The sequence below is a fragment of the Xiphophorus maculatus genome, chromosome 20 (assembly GCF_002775205.1).
Source record: "Xiphophorus maculatus strain JP 163 A chromosome 20, X_maculatus-5.0-male, whole genome shotgun sequence".
In the NCBI taxonomy this organism is placed as follows: domain Eukaryota; kingdom Metazoa; phylum Chordata; class Actinopteri; order Cyprinodontiformes; family Poeciliidae; genus Xiphophorus; species Xiphophorus maculatus.
In genome coordinates this window covers 15451475-15471410 of record NC_036462.1, presented here as the reverse complement: position 1 = coordinate 15471410, position 19936 = coordinate 15451475, and the positions used below count along the sequence as shown (strand labels likewise).

Here is a 19936-nt window from a genome sequence, read left to right as displayed (position 1 = left end):
TCATGGCGCCACAAACATAAAATATAAATATATATATGAAAAAACAGAAAGCAAAACTGCAAATGTGTTGCTTCTGCTTGCAAAACAAAGTGCCCGCCTTGTCCTCATTTTGTAATAATTCAGCCTAATAAAGCTGGAGGCTGGGAACAAGGGAGTCTGATCTTCCAGCCTTTTAATCCTCGAGGGACACAGGAGGTAAAAATCACCATCAGTGACATGAGTTTGCAGCAGTGGTGGATATCAGATTAGAAGACATGGTACGTGGCATTCCCATCCTAATCAAGGTCACCTCTCGCCCTCTGAGGTTCAATCAGTCACTTGAATTTATTATAAATGCTAAACTGCTGCAGAAATAGACAATAATCTGGATCAAGTAATGAGTAAAATGTGTTTTTAAATCATATGATTTGACTGCTGTTGTGATTTAAAACTCCCGTTACCGTGACCTTGATGTTCGTCTTTGGTTAGTAGCCCGACAGCACCACCTGCTGGTCACGAACCAACAAGCAAGTCATTATGGAAGCCCCAGTAACTTCAATAGGTGGCAACTTCAATTTAAAAACCAGTATAAAGAGTAACTAATTGTTATTTCCATGCATATCTTTAATTAACGCTGTGCAAACTCTTTGAGCGTTCTGGTCTTCATTAACTTAAAGCAACAATAAAACACTAATTTAATTAATTAATGTTTTTCTCAATACAAAACATTTTTAGTAAAATTTAAAAAAAGGCCCAAAAGGAGTTAATATTTTGTTGCACCCTGCAAAATTAAGGAGAATCCAACATTTAATTTCTACTTTGATAAATAATACTCTTTAAAATCAATTAGTGGTTCTTTTAACATGTTTAAAGTTACACTTTACTTTTTAAAGTAAGCATATTGATCAGCTCTTAGTAAGTGATCAGAGGTTTCTGTTTCCCATAGGGGCAAAAAATCCGACGCCACTAAACAACATTTTCTGATAATTACTCTTCAAAATGGGAAAAAGAATTAAATATCCTCTTTAATAAAGGCAGATGTAATATCCTCAGAAGTCAGGTAATAATTACAAGAAAATTGCTACTTGCTGAAACTTACATAAGTTTAGAGTTAGAATAATATTTAAAAAGTTGTAAAAACAAAATCTTTACCAGGGTGCCAGTAGTTATGGAGGGAGCTGAACATATTGAACAATTCACAACATATCTCAAACTTTGGTATAAAATTATCAGAAAGACTTTCTTCAATCTGATGTATGTGAAGATTTGAAACCACCTTTACAACAACATTTAGTTTGGTGTTTCAGGAATGACAAAGACGTAACTAATGCTCATTTAAAGCCAACAGCTATTAAAAAAAGAGTAAATGTTACTTGCATGATGCTATTTAGAAGCTGGAAGTTAAATCAAAACAACAAATTTTCCACTTGGGAGTTCATTTTACGACTCCTGCCATTGTGTTCTAAATACAGTCTGCCTGGAAAACTAATAGGATCTGTGCAGTTTGCAGAAGGATTTGATTAAGTAGGCAGACACCAAAACAAATTAGTGGTTTATGTAAAAAAAACACACACATCCATATCAGTGCACACTGACAATACTGTAAAACGAAACACAGATACAAAAAATGAGTCATGATTTCAAAAAATATAGCTGTTTTGAAATGAGCAAGAATCAATCAACTCAGTCCATTCATCCATCTTCAAAACCCATTTGGTCCTGATTAGAAATTGCAAATCCATCACAGAACAACGACAGAGACACTGACACCTAAAAGCAAATACTGCTAAAAGGCACAACTTTGGGTTCTGAGAAGAAACTGATGAAACGAGCAACAAGCAAACTCCTCTCAGAAAGACTCTGGCTTTCACTTCCCCGTCTTATTATTTAAAACTATTGTAATCTCTAAACTGGCGTGGAGCAGTCCCTCCCTTCCCACCCAGGATAACACCTGCAGTGGAAGTCAGACTTCATCTGCAGCACACTTTGTGCGTCCATCTGCCCTAAAACCCTGTAGTTTGTCCCTCCTGCCGGTTTCTTCTCAGACAGGATCTTCCAGGCTGCGGGGTCGAGGTGGAGGTAGGCGCCCGACTTCAGGTCCGACCTCTGACACCGTCCCTGAGAGGAGCACAAAGCCTGGCTGCAGAGCGTGGCAGCTGAGGTCACGTTGACCACGTAGGGACCTAAAGTCTCGTCAATGTAGGACTTGACTGCTTCACATGTAGCCTGGACAAACACAGCAAATAGCACAGAATAAACAACTCTCTGTGTTGGAGCACAGCAAAAATAAATCTGCTCTTCGTTGTCTCTACAGTGTTTGTTTTAGAGTAAATAAAGTCATATTGTACATCAAGGGTCTAAAATGTTTTTGATTCTATTAGTTTTTATGTCTAATAGATGTATTCTACACATATAATATGTTTTCTATGCAATTATTTGTTGTCTACTGCTGCTACTTTGCAAAGCCTTCACCTTTTTCTCATTTTATATCATTGCAACCCAAACCTGAAGTGTATTTTAAAAGGATTTTGTGCAATAAACCAACATAAAAGAGTGGATGATTGGAAAGTGGAAGCAAATTGATGCATTTTTTTAAACTAAACATCTAGAAAACAAAATATTTAGCACCAAATTAAATATTTAGTTATCAAGCTAAATATTTAGCCTGAACTTAAATATTTAGCTATATCTTTACTTCAAAAACAACTTTGAAATTGTCACTGAAAAGCTTGATTTATATTGAGATTATAAAACACACAGCAGGACTGTAATAACAACTTCTGAAACCAATTGTTTGCACTAGATTTCACTTGGGAATAGCAGAGTAAAGGGGGCTAAAAACAAATCCAACCCTCAAATTTTGATTTTTAATTAAATCTTTAAAAAAAAAAGCAGTAACTTATTTTTCTTCCAAATCAGAACTTTAACTTTATATACATAAAAGTGACAGAACATGAAACACTTTCAGGAGGAGTGAATACTTTCGCATGTCACCATAAACTGCAAATTTTACAAAGATCTTCAGCCTTTTATAAGGAGTCTCACTGCAGTAGAAGCCAATAGGTGCCTGAGATGCTAAAGGTCATCAAACATTGGTACTAAAACTTGGGAAGTCGTCATAAAGGAAAATGATTTGTAACAAGTATCACTTTCACAACAGCTTTTCTAATAATAAGTGTTTCAACGGATATCTGCAGGATTATATCAGTGTTATACAGAGGGAAAACAGCCATTGCATGTTTCATACCTTAGATTTATCGAATGCATGGTCCCCCCACAGCACGACCCCAGCAGATCCTAAAGCAGCGCTCTCTCCTACAGTGTGGACCAGATGCTCCTGTGTTGTGCAAACAGAATATTATTTACATCGGACCGTGCTGAAGAAGACGGTACTAACCCGCCACTCACCTTGGAGAGGAACTCTAATGTGTAGGTGTAGACGATGCGGGCGTAGGGGAAGACGGGCAGCTGCGACGGGGTCACCTGATCTGCCGCCCTCATGGCCTCCAGGATGCGGTGATGAGTGTAGAGCAGCACCTCTTTGCCGAGGCCTCGCAGGTCCAGGCTCAGGTAGATGTCAGGGTACAGAGCGGAGGAGGCGTTCCACATCCAGAACAGCTCATCGTTCCTGCTCAGCTCCACATCTGGACACTCACCTGTGTAGTTTATGCTCCTGTCGTTGTAATAGTTGTAGCAATTGGGAAATCCATAAAACCCCCACAAGCCACTTGGCCTCATTTTCTGCCCCAGTTTCTGTGTTTCCTCCATGAATTTCCTCCCAGATTGCTCAAACTCCAGCCGAGCTGCTGCCTCCACCTGAGCAGGACTCCAGTCTGGATGCCTGGCCCTCACCAGGGCTTTTGACCCCTCCTTGTACACTTGTTTACTGTCCCAGTTTCTCTCCCACACTGGCCGCCAGCTCTCCCAGTCCACCACTGCCAGGCCCTGGAAGTCTCTGTCAGGGATGTAGTAGCGGATATCTTCGCTTGCGAGTCGGAGGTGAGCGTCTAGGCTGCTGTTCTGAGGAACCCCGCCGTTGATGGCCTCGCCCTGGGCTGAGTACCGAGGGTACAGACCCAGCTTGTCAGCATAGAAAATAGTGACGTTTTCACCTATGAAGGTTTGATTTTGGTTCTGGACGATGCTAAACATCCCCAGGTCAAGATCCACGCCGTACTGGGAGAGGCAGTTCTCTGTGGGGGCGTTCCACACAGTGAGAAACGGCGCCTGGCTGAAAGGCGAGGCAACAGGCAGCCCTGAAGTTAGTCTGAGCAGACCAAAGAGGAGCAGCACCTCACAGAACCTCATGGCTGAAAAGAGGAACAAAGAGCTGTCACTCAGACGTGTTATGAAATTTCAGACATTGGCAAAACAGTGTCCTGTTTTTGTGTCTCAAAACATCATTCACTTCATTAATTTATGGCACTTTTTATAGTGGAAGGAATAAAATCAACAAAAGCAAAATTGTGTAAGAATGTAAAAAGTGTCAGAATGGCTACAAGTCCAGACCTACATCAAGTTGTGAATGTGCAATAAGACTTGTGGATTTCTGTAGAAACAATTCGCAGAAACACTGGTAATACTTTCAATGACATGTTGAATGCTATTGTTTACATCCGGAAATATCGCGCATGCGCACAATGCTGGGGGGCAAAAAAGACGATTCTTTAACTTGCCATGGCCACTGCTCCTCGGCCATCGAGCAATTACGTTAACACATTGAAACCTGGAGATGTAAGTACTTTAATGTAGCGCAGCGTGTCACAGTAAAGGGAAAACATCGCAAAGAAACGGATAAAGAGCAAGTCAAACCCGCTCCTTTTCTTCATTTGTCTCTCTAGTATCTAAGCTATACGCAGAGCCGTTGCCATAACAACCGACTGACCAACAGCTCCGCTAGCTGACAGAGATTCAACACCAGAAAACGCGTAAACATTTTTCTACGGAGAGAAACATTCAGTCTGTTTTCAGTTTTACTGTTTTCATGCTAACGTTGTCAAAATCAAGCTGACATAACTGACTTACCTCCCTCTCCTTCGCTACTTTTTTTAAAATTAAAACTTTTTAGTGACCTGTAATCTTTTCTTCTAGTTGTCATAGTGTTGACAATTAATATCAGAACACTGCGTCCCTTTCTCTTGTATATATCTTGCATACATTTAAGATTTAGCGCATTATGTTGACAGCTAAAATCGTCGGAAGAGTTTTCCCCTCCAACAGGAAGTTGGGGGCGGGGTCTTGCGCGCATGACGTCACGTTTCAACGTGTCAAATAAAATGAGGCTAAGCAATCAATCAATCATTTATTTGTTTATATAGCGCTTTACACAACCAAGGTTTATAAGACTAAATGTTTTACATGAAAAAAGAAACAAAAAGAAACAGCAAGAAGTAAATCCAAGAAAATAAACAGAATAAACTAAATAAAGGAGAGTATTAGTCAGAGAACCAGGCCAGAGGCCGCTAACCATGCTGAAACATGTTGGTGGCAGTATTATGGTTGTGGAGAATCTTTTATTTTTAACAGCAGAACAGAAAAGCTGCTCAGTTAATAAATACATTAAACTAAATACAGAACAAGCCTGGATGAAAACCAAATAGACTCTGAAAGAGATTTGAGCTTCATTTCCAGCACAACGACAACTCTAGAATGGTTTGGAACAATGCATATTGATGTGTCAGAATGTCCTAGTCAAAGTACAGACCTAATTGTGGAAATACTAATGCATTGTTGTAGAGGTTCTTAACTTTTAAACAACCGATGTTAAGTATTGTCAGATAGTCTGAGTTTAGGCAAGAAACACAGCTACAAAGAATGATCCAGTCATAAATCCAGTGCAAATTCTCAGCACTGAAACAGCAGCTAATCATTTCACACAAAATGAAATAAGCAAGCATGATTAACAGAAAACTTAAACTGGGGTGAAATTGTAACAAAAACAACCCTCTTACCTACTGTAAAACCTTCAAGAGGTTCTAATTTGTGGTTTGCTAAAGACACCAGAAGTCTCATGATCTGACTGAAACAGGGAGGGAAACCAAGCAGGGAAAGGGGAAGTGAAACACCAGAACTGGAACCAATCCGATGCAAATTCAAGATTTCTACCAGCAAATGAGAAGAGACATGCAAATCCTGCAAAAGCAGCCTTAAAGTCACAGGCGAGATCAAACCGAATCCAGCCATTCTCTCCCTCATGCTGCTTTCAATATAAACTCACAAACAGAGCTGGAAATAACAGGACAGGTCACTGAGTACTAAGAGACAATCAAGAAAGCCATAATGAACTCCTACACATCCAAATTCACATGTAAGCTCTGCTCAGCTTATTAAAATAGTATAAATAACGTTTGGCCAACAACACCCTGTAATTACAGAGGGAAGGAGTAAGAGGCTGCCGCTGCCGCTTGCCTCCCGGGAACAGCAGGCTTGGACCGTCCTGATGAATAAGTCACAAAGAATTCCTATTGAAACTTTGCTTTTATTTGCAAAAGAAAACACATATGTACCTTTGTAATAACAAAGTCAGATCTTACCATTAATGCTTCCAGTGATTTATACAAGAAACTGCACAGGCTCACAAAAAAACGCTTTATTTGCAGTGACAAATCAGAAGAAAACAGCATGTACTTTTGCATGTATAAGCAGTTTCCAAACTTACCCTCAAATGAAGTTCTTGCTTTGTGATTCTGAGGTAAAAATACATGCACTGTGAGCTGTATGAAGGCATTAGTAGTCATGATTCGGACATACAGATAAAAACCCAGATATCAACTTTAAATACATTCAAATAAATACCAATGCGTGGAAAAACATCCGACGCCAGAGAGTGGTCACTTTGGGAAGTTAAATTTTTTTTAAAATCTGGCACTTCCGGTGTGTATGTAGTACTCCAAGCTGATTTAAGTGCTTTATTCCCACTCTGACCACCCAGCAACAAACATATTCCTTCACTTTGTTCAACACATTTACTACAGAAGCATCAGATCCTGCAGAGAGACGAAGAATTTGACACCTTGGGAAACTGACCCAGGGGGAAACGGAGAGCAAAATGTAAACAGTGTCATTTCCAGCAAGCCCTCTGCTGTTTAAAAAAACGCTTATAATTTATAAACAAACATCACTTTTCTGTCCCCTTTGTTTATAATACAGTTTGACTTTCTGTCATGAAAGTTTTGCAGCAGAAAATGACTAACTAATCCCTCTTTGTGCTTGTGTGCAGTGCTTTACGAAAGCCTTGATATCTTCTGTTTCACATTTGGTCACATTACAACCGCAAACTTTAAAGCACTTATCAGAGATTTATGGTATAGACCAACACAAAGTGTTACATTACTTTTTAATTCACTTTTCATGCACATAATAAATCTGGTTTTTGTGGCAGAAGAGGAAGAGACAGATAAATTAGAAAAATGGTGAAAGAAACCTTGTTAGATGCTGCAAAAGGATTGAGACTGAAGTTCCCCTTCCTGAAAGACGAATGCACTGCAAAAACACAAAATCTCACTGTTTTTTTGTCTAGTTTCTTAGTACGCTTAAAATAAGACAAAACTAACGAACAAGTAACTTTTCAGCAAGATATAGGAGATTGTTTTAAGTCAAAAAGTCCTTGATGTTAATGATAAAGTTCTAGCTCCACCTGCAAATTATTTCATTTATAAAATGTAAAAAATGTAGAACTAATACTACTCTGTCAATATTAAACTATTATTTACTTAAAACATTTTCATCAATATTAATGAATTATTGACTTAAAACAAGCTTTTATATCTTGCTGAAAAGTTACATGAGTTAGTTTTGTCATATTTCAAGATATTTGTATAAAAAAACGAGGCCAGAAGTGTGAAATTTGCGGCCCGGGGGCCATTTGAGGCCCTCTGAAGGATTTTGTGCGGCCTCCACACCTGAACTCAATTCTAGAATTAAGTAAATCTGTCCTGCGTTCATAGTTGGTTGATCCAGACAAACACTTGTCATCATAAACAATGTTTTGTTGCTGAAATGTGCTACACAATTAAAATGTGATTGATTGATCTTTCAGGGCAGTTTTTTCCAAAAATAAATTATTTCCTCTTACAAAATATAGGGTGCAATTTTAAAAATGGTACAAAAATATAACATTTCTGTACCCCATGTGACTTCTAATGTACTGATTTTTGCCCTCATTGCAAAAAGGCTGGACACTACTGAACTAGACCAAAAATATTTGGTAGGAAGTTGTGTTTTTGCAGTGCACAAACAGAAAGCCAACTGTGAACCCTCTCAGATCTTATGCACCATTTTGTGTTGGTCTATCATTATAAAATATTAACCGAACACACTTTTCTGGGACAATAAAAATGTGAAAATCAATGTAAATAAATATTTCTGCAAGGCAGCGGATTTGCTAAGATGCATTTGACATTAACACAGGAGCACAACGGTTATCAGGAAGATGATAGACTGGAGCGCTGATGTTCTGGTTCGAGTCGCCGCCCCTTTTTGGTGCAGCTGGTCTGTATGATCACAGCCTTTCCCCTGAAAGCCCCTGTAGCACTGGCACTGAAAGTCCATGTCAAGAAGCACCTTGTCTGGGTCTCCTAGCTTGCCGATCACCGTCAGTTTGCCGTTTTGCCTCTCGATGCGGTGTGAGAGGGGGTTGAGGTGAAGGTAAACATCCTTGTCCCAACGTTTGCGAAGGCAGCGGCCGTGGGAACCGCACAGGGTCTGGCTGCAGAGCTCTGCTGCCGTGGAGACGTTGAGGAGGTATTGGCTCAGTGTGCCCTGAAGATACGCGTTCAGGTCAGAGCAGGTGGTCTAAAGACCGGAAGAAAATGTATATTTACAGTAAATGTTAACATTTTACATCACAACTGCCAATCACTTCTTGTAAAAGGGAATATGATATGGCCAAATGCATTTAAATGGTTGTTTCATACTTCCTTATTTTACTGTCAAATTTGAAGTTTTACTTTGAAATCCAGGCTCTTATTTTGGTAGTAACTTTAGAGGAAGTAAATTTAACTCCGTTGAAAAAACAAAACAAAAAAATGCCAAACTGGTTTGAAAGTAATTTTAAGCTCCTTGCTGATAACAGGCACAAGACATGTTAGTTTTCTACATTTAGGATGATTGTGAATGCACACAGGATTAATGAAAGTAAAGCTAAAGGTTTGCGGTTGTGAGAAGCGTAGCTCCGGTTGCCATGCCAACAACTGGTTGCCGTTCCATTTATGCTAAACTTTAGCATCAGAGATAGTTTTTACATTTAGAAGCTGGTATTTTCTTTAGATACGTTTGAATTTGTTTAGTATGACCTAAAGTCACTGTACGTGTCTTCATCATGTTGTTCTAAAGACACATTCATTAAAGAAATGTTATGAACCAGTCAGAGCCACCAGCCACGAATGCTACATTCCTCACTCAATAATGTTCTGCAGTACTAAAAAACAAAATTTAAAGTAATACATAAAATAAATTAATATAAAAAGAAGATCAACTTTAAGAATCTGAGGTAATTTGAAGGCATTTAAAACAGCCTTATGTTCTAATTGTATTTATCCTGTCTAAGTAACTGTCTAAGGATTAAATAAGTATATTTCTGCCTACCTTTCTTTTCAATAAAAATATATCCAAACATACACCTCTGGAAAAACTTAAGAGCCCACTGCACTGAACTTAAGCACTTTGAAATGCCTTGCTGCTGAAATGTGCTATACAAATAAAATTTGATTGATTGATTGATTGAACCCCATTGAAAACCTCCTGGTTATTCCACCAAATGTTTCTGAACTGAGTTAAAACATTAGTATTATTGTTTCTAAATGAATATGAACTTGTTTTCTTTACATTATTTGAGGTCTGAAAGCAGTACATCTTTTTGGTTATTTGAATATTTCTCATTTTCTGCAAATAAATACTACATTTTTGCTTGTAATGTCAGACACAGGTTGTCATAGAATTAAAGTACAATGTTAATTTTACTCAAACATAAACCTATAAAAAGTAAAATCAGAGAAACGGATCATTTTAAGTGGTCTCTTATTTTTTTCCTGTGCTGTAACTGAATTGTGGAAAGGTTCAATTCAAACCCTGTTCAATTCAGTGTTTGAATTGAACACTGAGAAATACATGGTCACTGTTTATCCATGCCTTTGAATACTAAGCACAAAAATTAAATCTCACTACTGGTTTTTTAACTTGAAGCTAAAACATCTTAAACTGGGATTAATCTAAATCCCAGGTTCACCTTTGAAGATAAACTGAAGGCAGCTTGTGCCACTGCTGGTTTTTAAAGATATAGTTTAAAGGTATCCTACAGTCTCATAAAGAAATCTTTTGAGATCTGAATTCATTTAGGCCCAATTCATACCAATATACAGTATGTTTTACAAAACAGATTTTCTGCTGTGTTTGTTCCTCTTGTTCTTATACAAAGTACGTTTTTGGTGAGAAAAACTGATTTAATTTTAAAAAATGCTTTCTGGAGTGTTTTTTTTTGTTATCTGTGAAGAGTTATTGTCTTGAGGTTATTAAATATGAATAAGAGGTTTACTTTACACATACCCACAACTCAAAACTGTAGATAAAGCTTTCCCTTTTAATTATATTTTAAGTTACATCCAATGATTGTTTAAGTTTTCTCATAAAGGTAGAGATACATTTTGTTTTCAACCTGTATTCACATTTCTCTCCCAGAACAAATCAGTAAATAATGTATCTACGTTGTTACACAATTCATATTCAGAGGCACAAAAGCATGCTTGCACCAAATTACAGCCTTGCACAATCATGGAAGAAGCTCCTGGATTGATGGATTTTACATACAAGCCTCTGTTCTGCCAAGTGAGCACAGATGTGCAAACAGGGAGAAAGCAGACAGGAGGGAGTAGACAAAGATTTGAACTTTGCACAAGGTTTTTATAGCCCACTTACATGCAAACTGTCTTTCACTGACGACTACACACTCTGAAGCTAAAAGCAGACCATCAACTCAGCAAAATAAGAAGAAAAACTTATGCAAAAGCTAAATAATCACACTTTTGTGTGAGTCTGTATACATCATGTGTTTTTCTTCATTTTAAATAGTTTCCTCCTTCCACCTTTAGCAGACTTTAATCTTCCTCCAGACAAGTATCTTCTGTGTATCTGCAGAACAAGTGGCTTACAGTATAATTAGTGACTGACTCGGAGTCCTGAGTGTCAAATGACTTCACATGTGACAGGCAAGCAGGGGATCAAACTCCAGATGAAAACTGTCTGCCAAAAGTATTCATACCCGTTCAACCTTTTCCCTTTTTCTCATATTACAGCCAAAAACTGTGATATTTAAGTGACAGAACAACCATCATCACAATGAGAAAGGCAAGTGGTACAACATTTTGAAGTAATTACAAAATACAAATCTGAAACGTGCGGCATGTATCTGCCTCTTCAAGTTAATTTCCCATAAATTAAAAGTAGGTTGCAACGCAAAGTTTAGGTTGCAATCTAAAGCTTTGGACATCTCAAAGATGGATGCTTCAATCCATAATGTGAAACACCAAGTTTCCCCATTCCCTCTGTGAAACACGGTGGTGGCAGCATTAGGCTGCAGGCATGCTTCAGAAGGACAGGAGAGCTGGTCAGACTTTATGGGAATGTAGTGGAAAAAAAGGTTGATTTTTAGAGAAAACTTGTTTGACACAGCAAAAGACTTGACATTTAGTTGCATGTTTAAGTTGTTGGCAAAAAGATAAATTAATATTTATCTTTTTGAATGGATTAGAACTAAATCTACTTAAAGTTTTGGTGAAACTTGAGCAACTTTGCTAAGGAAAATGCACCAAAATATTAAGCATGTTGGATCCCAAAACAGTTAGTGAGGAACTGGTGTTGAACTGCTTTCTATGACTTTTGATTTTTTTTTTAAGTTTACATTATGTAGATTGATTCAGTTATGATTTTTGATTTTTTTTTAAGTTTACATTATGTAGTATATTATTGCAGTTTGTGACTGATTATACATTTCTCACACTCACAGATATCTTTTTATGGACTGATTTTCCATCCTGTCTCTGATTGGCTTAGATTTCCTTTCATCTCTAAATAGACACATTGTTTGAGAAGCTGATGACGACATGCAGCCGAAACGCATCCGATTTCTGCCCTTTTTTAAAACCTATGACTATTTATATGTAGTTCTTCAGAACCAGACAGTCATTTACTCTTTTCCTTTTTTACATTAAGGTTGTGCGCACTAACTTCCTCCCCTTAAAAAGACTCGGTCTCTAGAGGTCCAAAGATAATAGAGATTTACCCCAGAAGGCTTGCAGCTGAAATCACAACATGAAGTGGTTCAACAAAGTGTTAACTGAATAAAATAAAATAATGCGAATTTAAAATAAACAAAGAAAATAATGTATCTATTTCCCTTGTGTTTCACCTGCTTTATGTTGGTGTATAATATAAAATCCCATCAAAATGTATCGGCCTCCATATTGAAGAAAATTCTGGCATTGGTGACAATCTGCCTAATCCATGAAGGCAGATCTATTCAGTCTAATTCTATGATTTATTATTCATTTTACATTACATTCATAATTCTTAATTGTTCTTTCTGAACTATTTGAAAGGTCTGCTGCAGTTATTTTTCACATGTTTAACCAAGGCACTAAGCCTATTGTTTTCATCAGTTCCAGTTTTTTATTAATTAATTTGCATTGGCTGTTATACACCTAACTGCACTGACTGAATAAATTAAAGTTGTGTTTTTACATTTGACCAAGGTTTGATAACTCTGCACTACTAGCGCTGTGGTAGTGCAGAGTTATCACATAATTCAGTACGTTTATGTCTGTTTTAAAAAAGAAACATTTAAAGTTCTGTTTGGCTGTATTGGATCGGTTTCGGAAGTGAAAAATGTGGATCAGACAACCTGTGAAACATGAGAGTCAGTTTATGCTTACTTTGTTTTTTGCATGTGTTGCATCTCCCCACATGATGATTCCTGCAGCTCCCAGAGCGACACTCTCCCCGATGGTGGACACCAGGTCAAACTGGAAAAGAGGATTCAGCTCTTGAAATTCACAGGTCAACAAAACTGCTTGGAAAAAAAGGGGAAGAAATAAGCTTTTATTTTTTTCTCTTTCTATCTTTATGGGTGATTAGACAGATCTTGAATGTAACCAACACCCTTCCTGCTAGCTCCACACAAATTAAAAGGTATTAGGGACATATGACTGCTACCAAAACAGGAAAGGAAAGGACTGCGCCTGCCGATAAGGAAAACTGAAGAGCTGTAGCTTCACTCAGCATGGGATGGGGGTTGTGAGCTAGCGCTCCTCTGCGATTGAGATTTGTTTGCTTGAGGGATGACATAAGTGCATTATATTAACTTTCCACATAGTCACTTAAAGGCAAGTGTAAAACAGGATACGAGTGTTTCTGAACGATAATTCAAACTTGTCAGTAGGAGAGGCTAAAGAAGGCGGTGTGTCACCTCTGTCAGCTGTTCCGGATGGTCGTTGTAGGTGGGCCGGGTGTACACAAAGACAGGACGTGCCAACTCGTCGCCGGATGAAGCCAAACGCATCCCTTCTCTCACACGGTGCCGCACAAACTGCCGTCCTAGGGAAGAGGAGCGCAGCACTTTGCCCATGTAGATGGAGGGGAAGAGCGCCGTGCTCTCTGTCCACAGCCACTTCAGCTGCTCATTGCGGGCCACCTCCACGTCGGGGCAGCGGCCTGTGTAACCCTCCAGGGAGCGCAGGTAGTCGTGGTTGTAGCAGTCCGGGAACAGGTAGAACCCCCACAGAGTGTTGGGCCGCAGGTGTTTGGCGCGGCGTAGCGTCTCCAGCATGAACTTCTTAGCAGACATCTCAAACTCCAGCTGGGCCACTTTTCCCACCTGCTCCTCGGACCAAGTTGGGTTCTTCTGGCGCACCAGTTCACGGGACTGTTTTCGGTAGATGTCTTTGGATCCCCAGTTTCGTATCCAAAGAGGCCTCCACTCTTCCCAGTCAATAACCGCTAAACCTACAGCGTCCCGGTTTGGTATGTACTTATCAACACCTTTCTGCATTTCGCTGAGGTGCTGCGAGAGACTGGCGGCCTGTGGCAGCCCACCGCGCACCGGCGTCTCATCCACCTCAAAGTAGGGGTACAAGCCCAAGCGGTCGTGGTAGAACATGGTCAAGTTCTGCCTGACAAAGCCCTCATTTGGCGTGGCCACAATCTGGAACTGGTCCAGCTGGAAAGAAACGCCATGCCAGGGGCCACACTCCTGAGTCGGGACATTCCAGGCGAGGAGAAGGGGCTTCTTGGAGTACAGGGGCCATGGTGTAGGTTTCACTTCCGAAGAGCAGACGCCGTCCCAGAGCAGAACAATCAGGAGCTGTACTCTCCAGTCACGCAGAGTCCAATACAACATGTCTTCAGTTGTGTCTCGAGGTCCTTCTCGGCCCTACAATGTAGAGAGGAAAATTTAGGTTCAGAAATTCCTGCCCTCTCTTTCTCTACATACGCCGATTGTTTTGGTGTATGTAGTTAAGGTTTTAGATGGCATAACCTTAACTACTTGACCATGTCCTACAAGGACATGTTCGGGACATATCCTTGTTGAGAAACAGCAACAACTGTTTCTTAACAGGTTGTTGCTGTTGCTAGGTAACCACAAACTACTCAAGAGATTGTTGCCGGGTAACCAAAGAGTGAGTGAGTTAGTTGAAGCCATTAAACTTGCTGTGAAAGGTTGAGCAGCTAAAGTGTTTCTTCTGTCCACATTTCCCAGAATGCTGGTTTCAAATAATCAAACAAATCTTCAATATCAAACAAAACTAACCAGATTGGATGAAAAAAAAACAGTTTTCAGCTGATTATTTCATTTAATGAGAGGCAAAAAAGATCAGTTTAAACCAACCTGACCCACCTGGTAAAAGCAACTACCCTCTCTATCACTTAAGTAGAACCTGTTTGACAACACAAAGAGGCTAAAAGTTGTCAAAAAGCAACACATCATGACCTCATCTAAAGAAATTCAAGGATAAAAGAGAAAGTTGTTCACATATCAGCAATGAAAGGGTTAAAGGACCCAAATACAAACTTTTAGGGAAAAACAAACAAACATGGTGGTTGTGTGATTACCTATGATTTGCAGAAGTAGGAAGTTTTCTCTCCATATGGAGTTTTATCAAGATATTTTGTGGTTCTATTGTAATAACAATAAAAAGGTAATTATGTGATTCATGACGCTGCATTCATGGCGCCACAAACATAAATACTGTTTTTGAATTCCCATTTGAAATAAGCTTCTTCAGGATGCCACTTACTTAAAGAAGACTGATCTACATCAATAAATTGCTCACAGTAACTGTATTTAACCATATTTTTGAATTTACTGACATTAATTAAAGCATTCGTGGAACAGTGGAACATTTCCCATGATACTTTAAGTTTTGTTTTTCTTTAATCTAATTAATTAAAATTGAAAATTGAACAATAAATCAAAATTCTTATCATCTTAAGAAAGTTTTTGTGATAAAGGACAACATAAATGCCAACCCAGATTCTCCAGTAGTAGGAGAATGTCGGACCATTCGCTCATAACCTTGAGCTCAAACACACAAGCAATGAGGAGGTACAGTAGTTGGACCATTTCAATCATCTGTGTTGGAGCAGACTCGCATCTAAAACTGGCAGGACAGCGGCACTGAGGGACACTGGAGCAGGACAACGATCCATAACGCAGCAACAAGTCAAACTCTGAATGGTTAAACATGAAAAAAAACATACTAATTTATGTGACCTAGTCAAAGTCTTGACTTAAATCCAACTCCAATGCAATGGAATAACCCTAAACACAAAACCCTCTAATCAGAATGAATTTAAAAAGGTGAATGGTGAATCAAAATTCCTCTATACCCAATGCCAGCTATTGCAAACACTTGCAATAATGTTGGAACAGCCGGTTATCAGGTTTTGTGGGGTAAAATACTCTTTCAACTTTGGGTAAAACAGAAAACTGCATTATACTTGTACTCAGGATTAAACATTAGAAAGTTACAGAATAATAATAATAAAACTATTCACTATTCAATCGCCATTATATTTAAAAATACAATTAATATTTTAAAAGGAAGTTAACAAAATTTAGTGTAACTGCTTTTAATTGTTGTCAAACTTGTCAGATTAACAGTTTTTACTTACTGAGAACATATTGATTTTGTCATGCTTTTCCAATTTCTATGTAAGCAAATAAACAAAACAAAGATTTAAAAAGTCCTACAGTCGTATCCACTAGTCATTTTATTACTCCGCTCCATGTTTTTCTTTTTTCTTACAGTTTAGAGTTTAATAACAGCCAGTAAAGCAATTTTAAGCTCCAAGTGGATGGACCTACCTTTAACAGCAGACTGGGGAAGCATTCCCGTTAAAAAAAAAAAAAAAATCCCAGAAACTTCAGGCGCGTCTCTCCAAAACAATCATTTCCTCCGGGTGAGGAAGCTATGATGGGGAAACTTTAGAAAGGCATAAGAAAGGGTGTTGGACCGTGTCAGCTCGGCTCCCGGTCTTCCCACGGCCACTGCAGCGGGGAAAAGTGAACTTACCCCCCGCGATGTTGTCAGTTCAAACTCCTTCAGTCAGAAAAGCTCAAACCATTTTCAGGATGTTCCATTCAGGCCGGGAAGAGAGGGGGGAGCTCTCCGGACATCCTGAAAACTCCCTCAGCGCGTTGAATTTCTTCGATACAACGCGTTTCCTTTGCGTAACTCCTCACATATCGGACGAGTGACCTAATCGACCGTAACTTGGTCGTGTTTTATTCATTTTTTTCCCGAGTTAATTTATTGGGTTCAGCCCACAATGTTTCAGTCCAAGAAGCTGACCAGCAGGAACAGTGAAACAGACACCTTAACTATACCAAGATCCGCGCCAGGACAGCTTGCAATGTCCCAAAATAAATTCACTAAAGACATTTCTGATACGTTATATCCCGCAGGGCACATGGACGCAGTTGCCTGCTGAATTTGAACCCCGAAACTCAAGGATTTTTATAGTTTATATCAAAATTCAGACATAAATGTGTGAATTTGCTGTTCACATTGCTATAACTTGATGTAAAATGGATTTTAATCAGGTGTTACTGAATAAAATCCATTCCAATCAGCTGCCATTAGAAGTCACCCAATTAAAATCAACATTCATGGACTTGAACGGGGACTTGTTTATGGAAAATTCACTTTTTGTACATTTTATACTTCCATTTGTGCTTCTAGAAACCATCCAAGCACCAAAAAAAAAGCATCCAGACATTTTATAACAATAAAATAATGTGCTTTGGTGTCTAGAAAACAAGCCATTTCAAAAACTTCTCTATATTAAGGTCTCAATGGGCACTCCTCCCAAGCTAAGCTCCACCCATTTCACTGTTGGAGGACCAGCAGTTTGGTCAGCAAGTTTTACCATTTTATGCACTGTACAATGGCTGCTGTTGTTGACTTACCGCTTGCTGCGTCCTGGCTGTGCAGGAGGCTCCACTTCTTCTGCTTCTGGGTCTGACTCCAGGTCAAAGACGTACAGGTTTACCATTGGGTATCTGTTTGCAGCCATTTCCACGTGTAAAAAAGGGCAAGTGTAGACATTGAGTTTGGGGGCGTGGCCAGCAGCAGCTTATTTGCATAAAAGTGACAGAATCCTAAAACATTGCATTCTGACAGAGCTCAAAATAGGCAAAACTAAGCAAGTGAAATGTAATTTTTAAGATTGATTTTGTGCAAAAATGTAATGAACATTAAATAAATTGACTTAAAAGAATGCATAATAGTTTTTTTTTTCCAGCCATACAACCTTTAATATAGTTTTTCCACCTCTGCGAGACATGCAACTCAGAAACCTTCTGAAATTTAAAAGACATAACTGCTATCATCCGTGTTAAAACGACAAGAAACAATTTTAAAAGTAGTCAAAAGGAGCTGAAGAGGGAACATTTACAACAAAACAACAAAAGTCCCAAAACAGCCTTGAGATCCACCATCTATAACTCGATGAAAGGCTAAAAGTTAATCCCAGCTCAAACAAACATGATGAAAAACACTGAATTTATCCAGAACAACAGATGCATAAATGCTTAATCATAATCATAGATGTAGAATATTACAGTACACTATTCGGATCGGTGCATTGTGAAAACATAATCACGTCATGCATGGAAACATCAATAAGGCCCAAATTGCTTCCCTCTGCTTGAAATAGATAATTAAAGCCTTTATTCTCACCACAAACAATTAAAGTTTAGAAACTAATAAGAGGCTTAACAGAATCTCATAAATATTGTTCTAAATAAATAATGGTTGGTTTTATGTTGCTTTAATCCCTTTCTGTAATTACAACAGTTAATCATTTTGCATGACAACTTCAAACCCATCTACAGTTATAGCCAAGAAGTATAACATTCATTCCAGTGAGGCCCATTTGTTAAAATTACTTTTTGAAAATAAGAACCATTAAGCTGGTTTTAAGCAAATGTTTATGAAGCCCATATTTTTGTAATGATTTTTCATTGGCTTGATGTAATATTATAATCTTAGATATTTGTGTTTTTATGAGCCTTAAGCTGAGAATCATCATAACTAACATAAATGACAACTTGAAAACATCTGTTTTAGTAAATCAAGTTGCTGAAATAAATTAACTTTTAAATAATATTTTAATTTATTGAGTATTACTCTGTGTAAATAGGATCACTTTGTTACGGCTACATCTTTCTATAAGTAAAAATGTAAATATATTTACAGAATTTGCATGTATTTAAATTTACATGCAAATTTAAATATGCATGCATATTTACATATGCATGTAAATTAATTATTACATGCATATTATGAGTCTTGCATTCATGTTTTTTTGGTATAAGCGATGTGGCTCCCTGCCCAGGGCTTCACCGCCTGAGGGTGTCACAAGCACTTTCTGTTTTTAACTTTAAACAACAAAAAGATTGTTCTGTCACTTATTTGAGTGCTGAGTCAAAAGGGAGCGGGGCAGCTGCCACCACAGCGCTTCTCTGCAGAAATGTGTCGAGGTGTGGCACAGAAACAGAGACTGGCTCAGGCGACAAGTTGATCAGAGTTCTGAGAAATGTTTATTTTGAAATAAACGACCTCCTGATTCTACACTTCATTTTTCTTAGAAACTTCTCAAGATGGGAAGTTTGAACAGGCCATTCAATAGTGCAGATATTGTATGTGTTCATCTTCATAAATGTGGAGATTTGCTTATAAGAAAGTTGAATAATCAGTAGAATCCCAACTATCAATGTGTGCAATATCATAATAGTGAAGAAATATGGGCATGAACATTTTGGTTTGCTATCATATTTCACGTCTGATGCATGCACATTCTACATGCCCGTGATTATATCTACTGGATGGACTTTCACTGCCCTTTGTGCTTAAACCTGATGCTGAAATGCTAAAAGAATAATGAGCAGTGGAGGAAACATTGTGAAAAAAGAATGAAAAATGCACTTTCATTGTAATCTATAAATGTTTCCACAATGTCCTGAAGCCAGACTGGCCCATGGCTGCAGTCAGCAATACTAAAGCCAAAGTCCACTGTTAAAAAGTCAAAGGAGGCATCTTGAGTTGCAGTTCTGCACATTGAAGATACAACATGAAAAGGTTTTTCTGTCCTAAAATCACAAAATAAACACAAGAAGTTGGCTTAACTCTACAGAGACGATGTCCTTTGATCAGATTAGACTAATGCTGACCTTCAGCTGGGTGTGAACAGCTGAACACATGGGAAAGTACCTCATATCCACTGTCAAAGCTCCAGTGCAAAACATTTATTAAAAATATATGTTTTTTATTCGTTTGTTAAAATATAATCATGTGGGGACTGTACATTAGGCAGAGGCAGATAATCTGTGAAGAGGTCGGCCATCTCCTCCTACTAGCTGCAATTACTGTCTGAAGATAAACACTGCTCCCGACCAAAAACAACC

The 19936-nt window shown here is 38.5% G+C and overlaps 2 protein-coding genes across 2 annotated transcripts; both read right to left on the bottom strand.

Annotated features, from left to right (window-relative positions):
• Positions 1–965: 965 nt before the first annotated feature.
• Positions 966–8032, bottom strand: LOC102216625 (hyaluronidase-1-like). The gene is made up of 4 exons (XM_023325216.1): positions 5931–8032; positions 3388–4289; positions 3227–3316; positions 966–2205 (listed from the first exon to the last, which is right to left on the bottom strand). The coding sequence occupies exons 1-4, from the start codon at positions 6172–6174 to the stop codon at positions 1885–1887; spliced, it is 1557 nt and encodes a 518-aa protein (XP_023180984.1). The 5' UTR covers positions 6175–8032; the 3' UTR covers positions 966–1884.
• On the bottom strand, positions 8026–16648 carry hyal2 (hyaluronoglucosaminidase 2). The gene is made up of 4 exons (XM_023325217.1): positions 16334–16648; positions 13436–14398; positions 12903–12992; positions 8026–8772 (listed from the first exon to the last, which is right to left on the bottom strand). The coding sequence occupies exons 2-4, from the start codon at positions 14363–14365 to the stop codon at positions 8380–8382; spliced, it is 1413 nt and encodes a 470-aa protein (XP_023180985.1). The 5' UTR covers positions 14366–14398; positions 16334–16648; the 3' UTR covers positions 8026–8379.
• Between the last annotated feature and the right edge of the window lie 3288 nt (positions 16649–19936).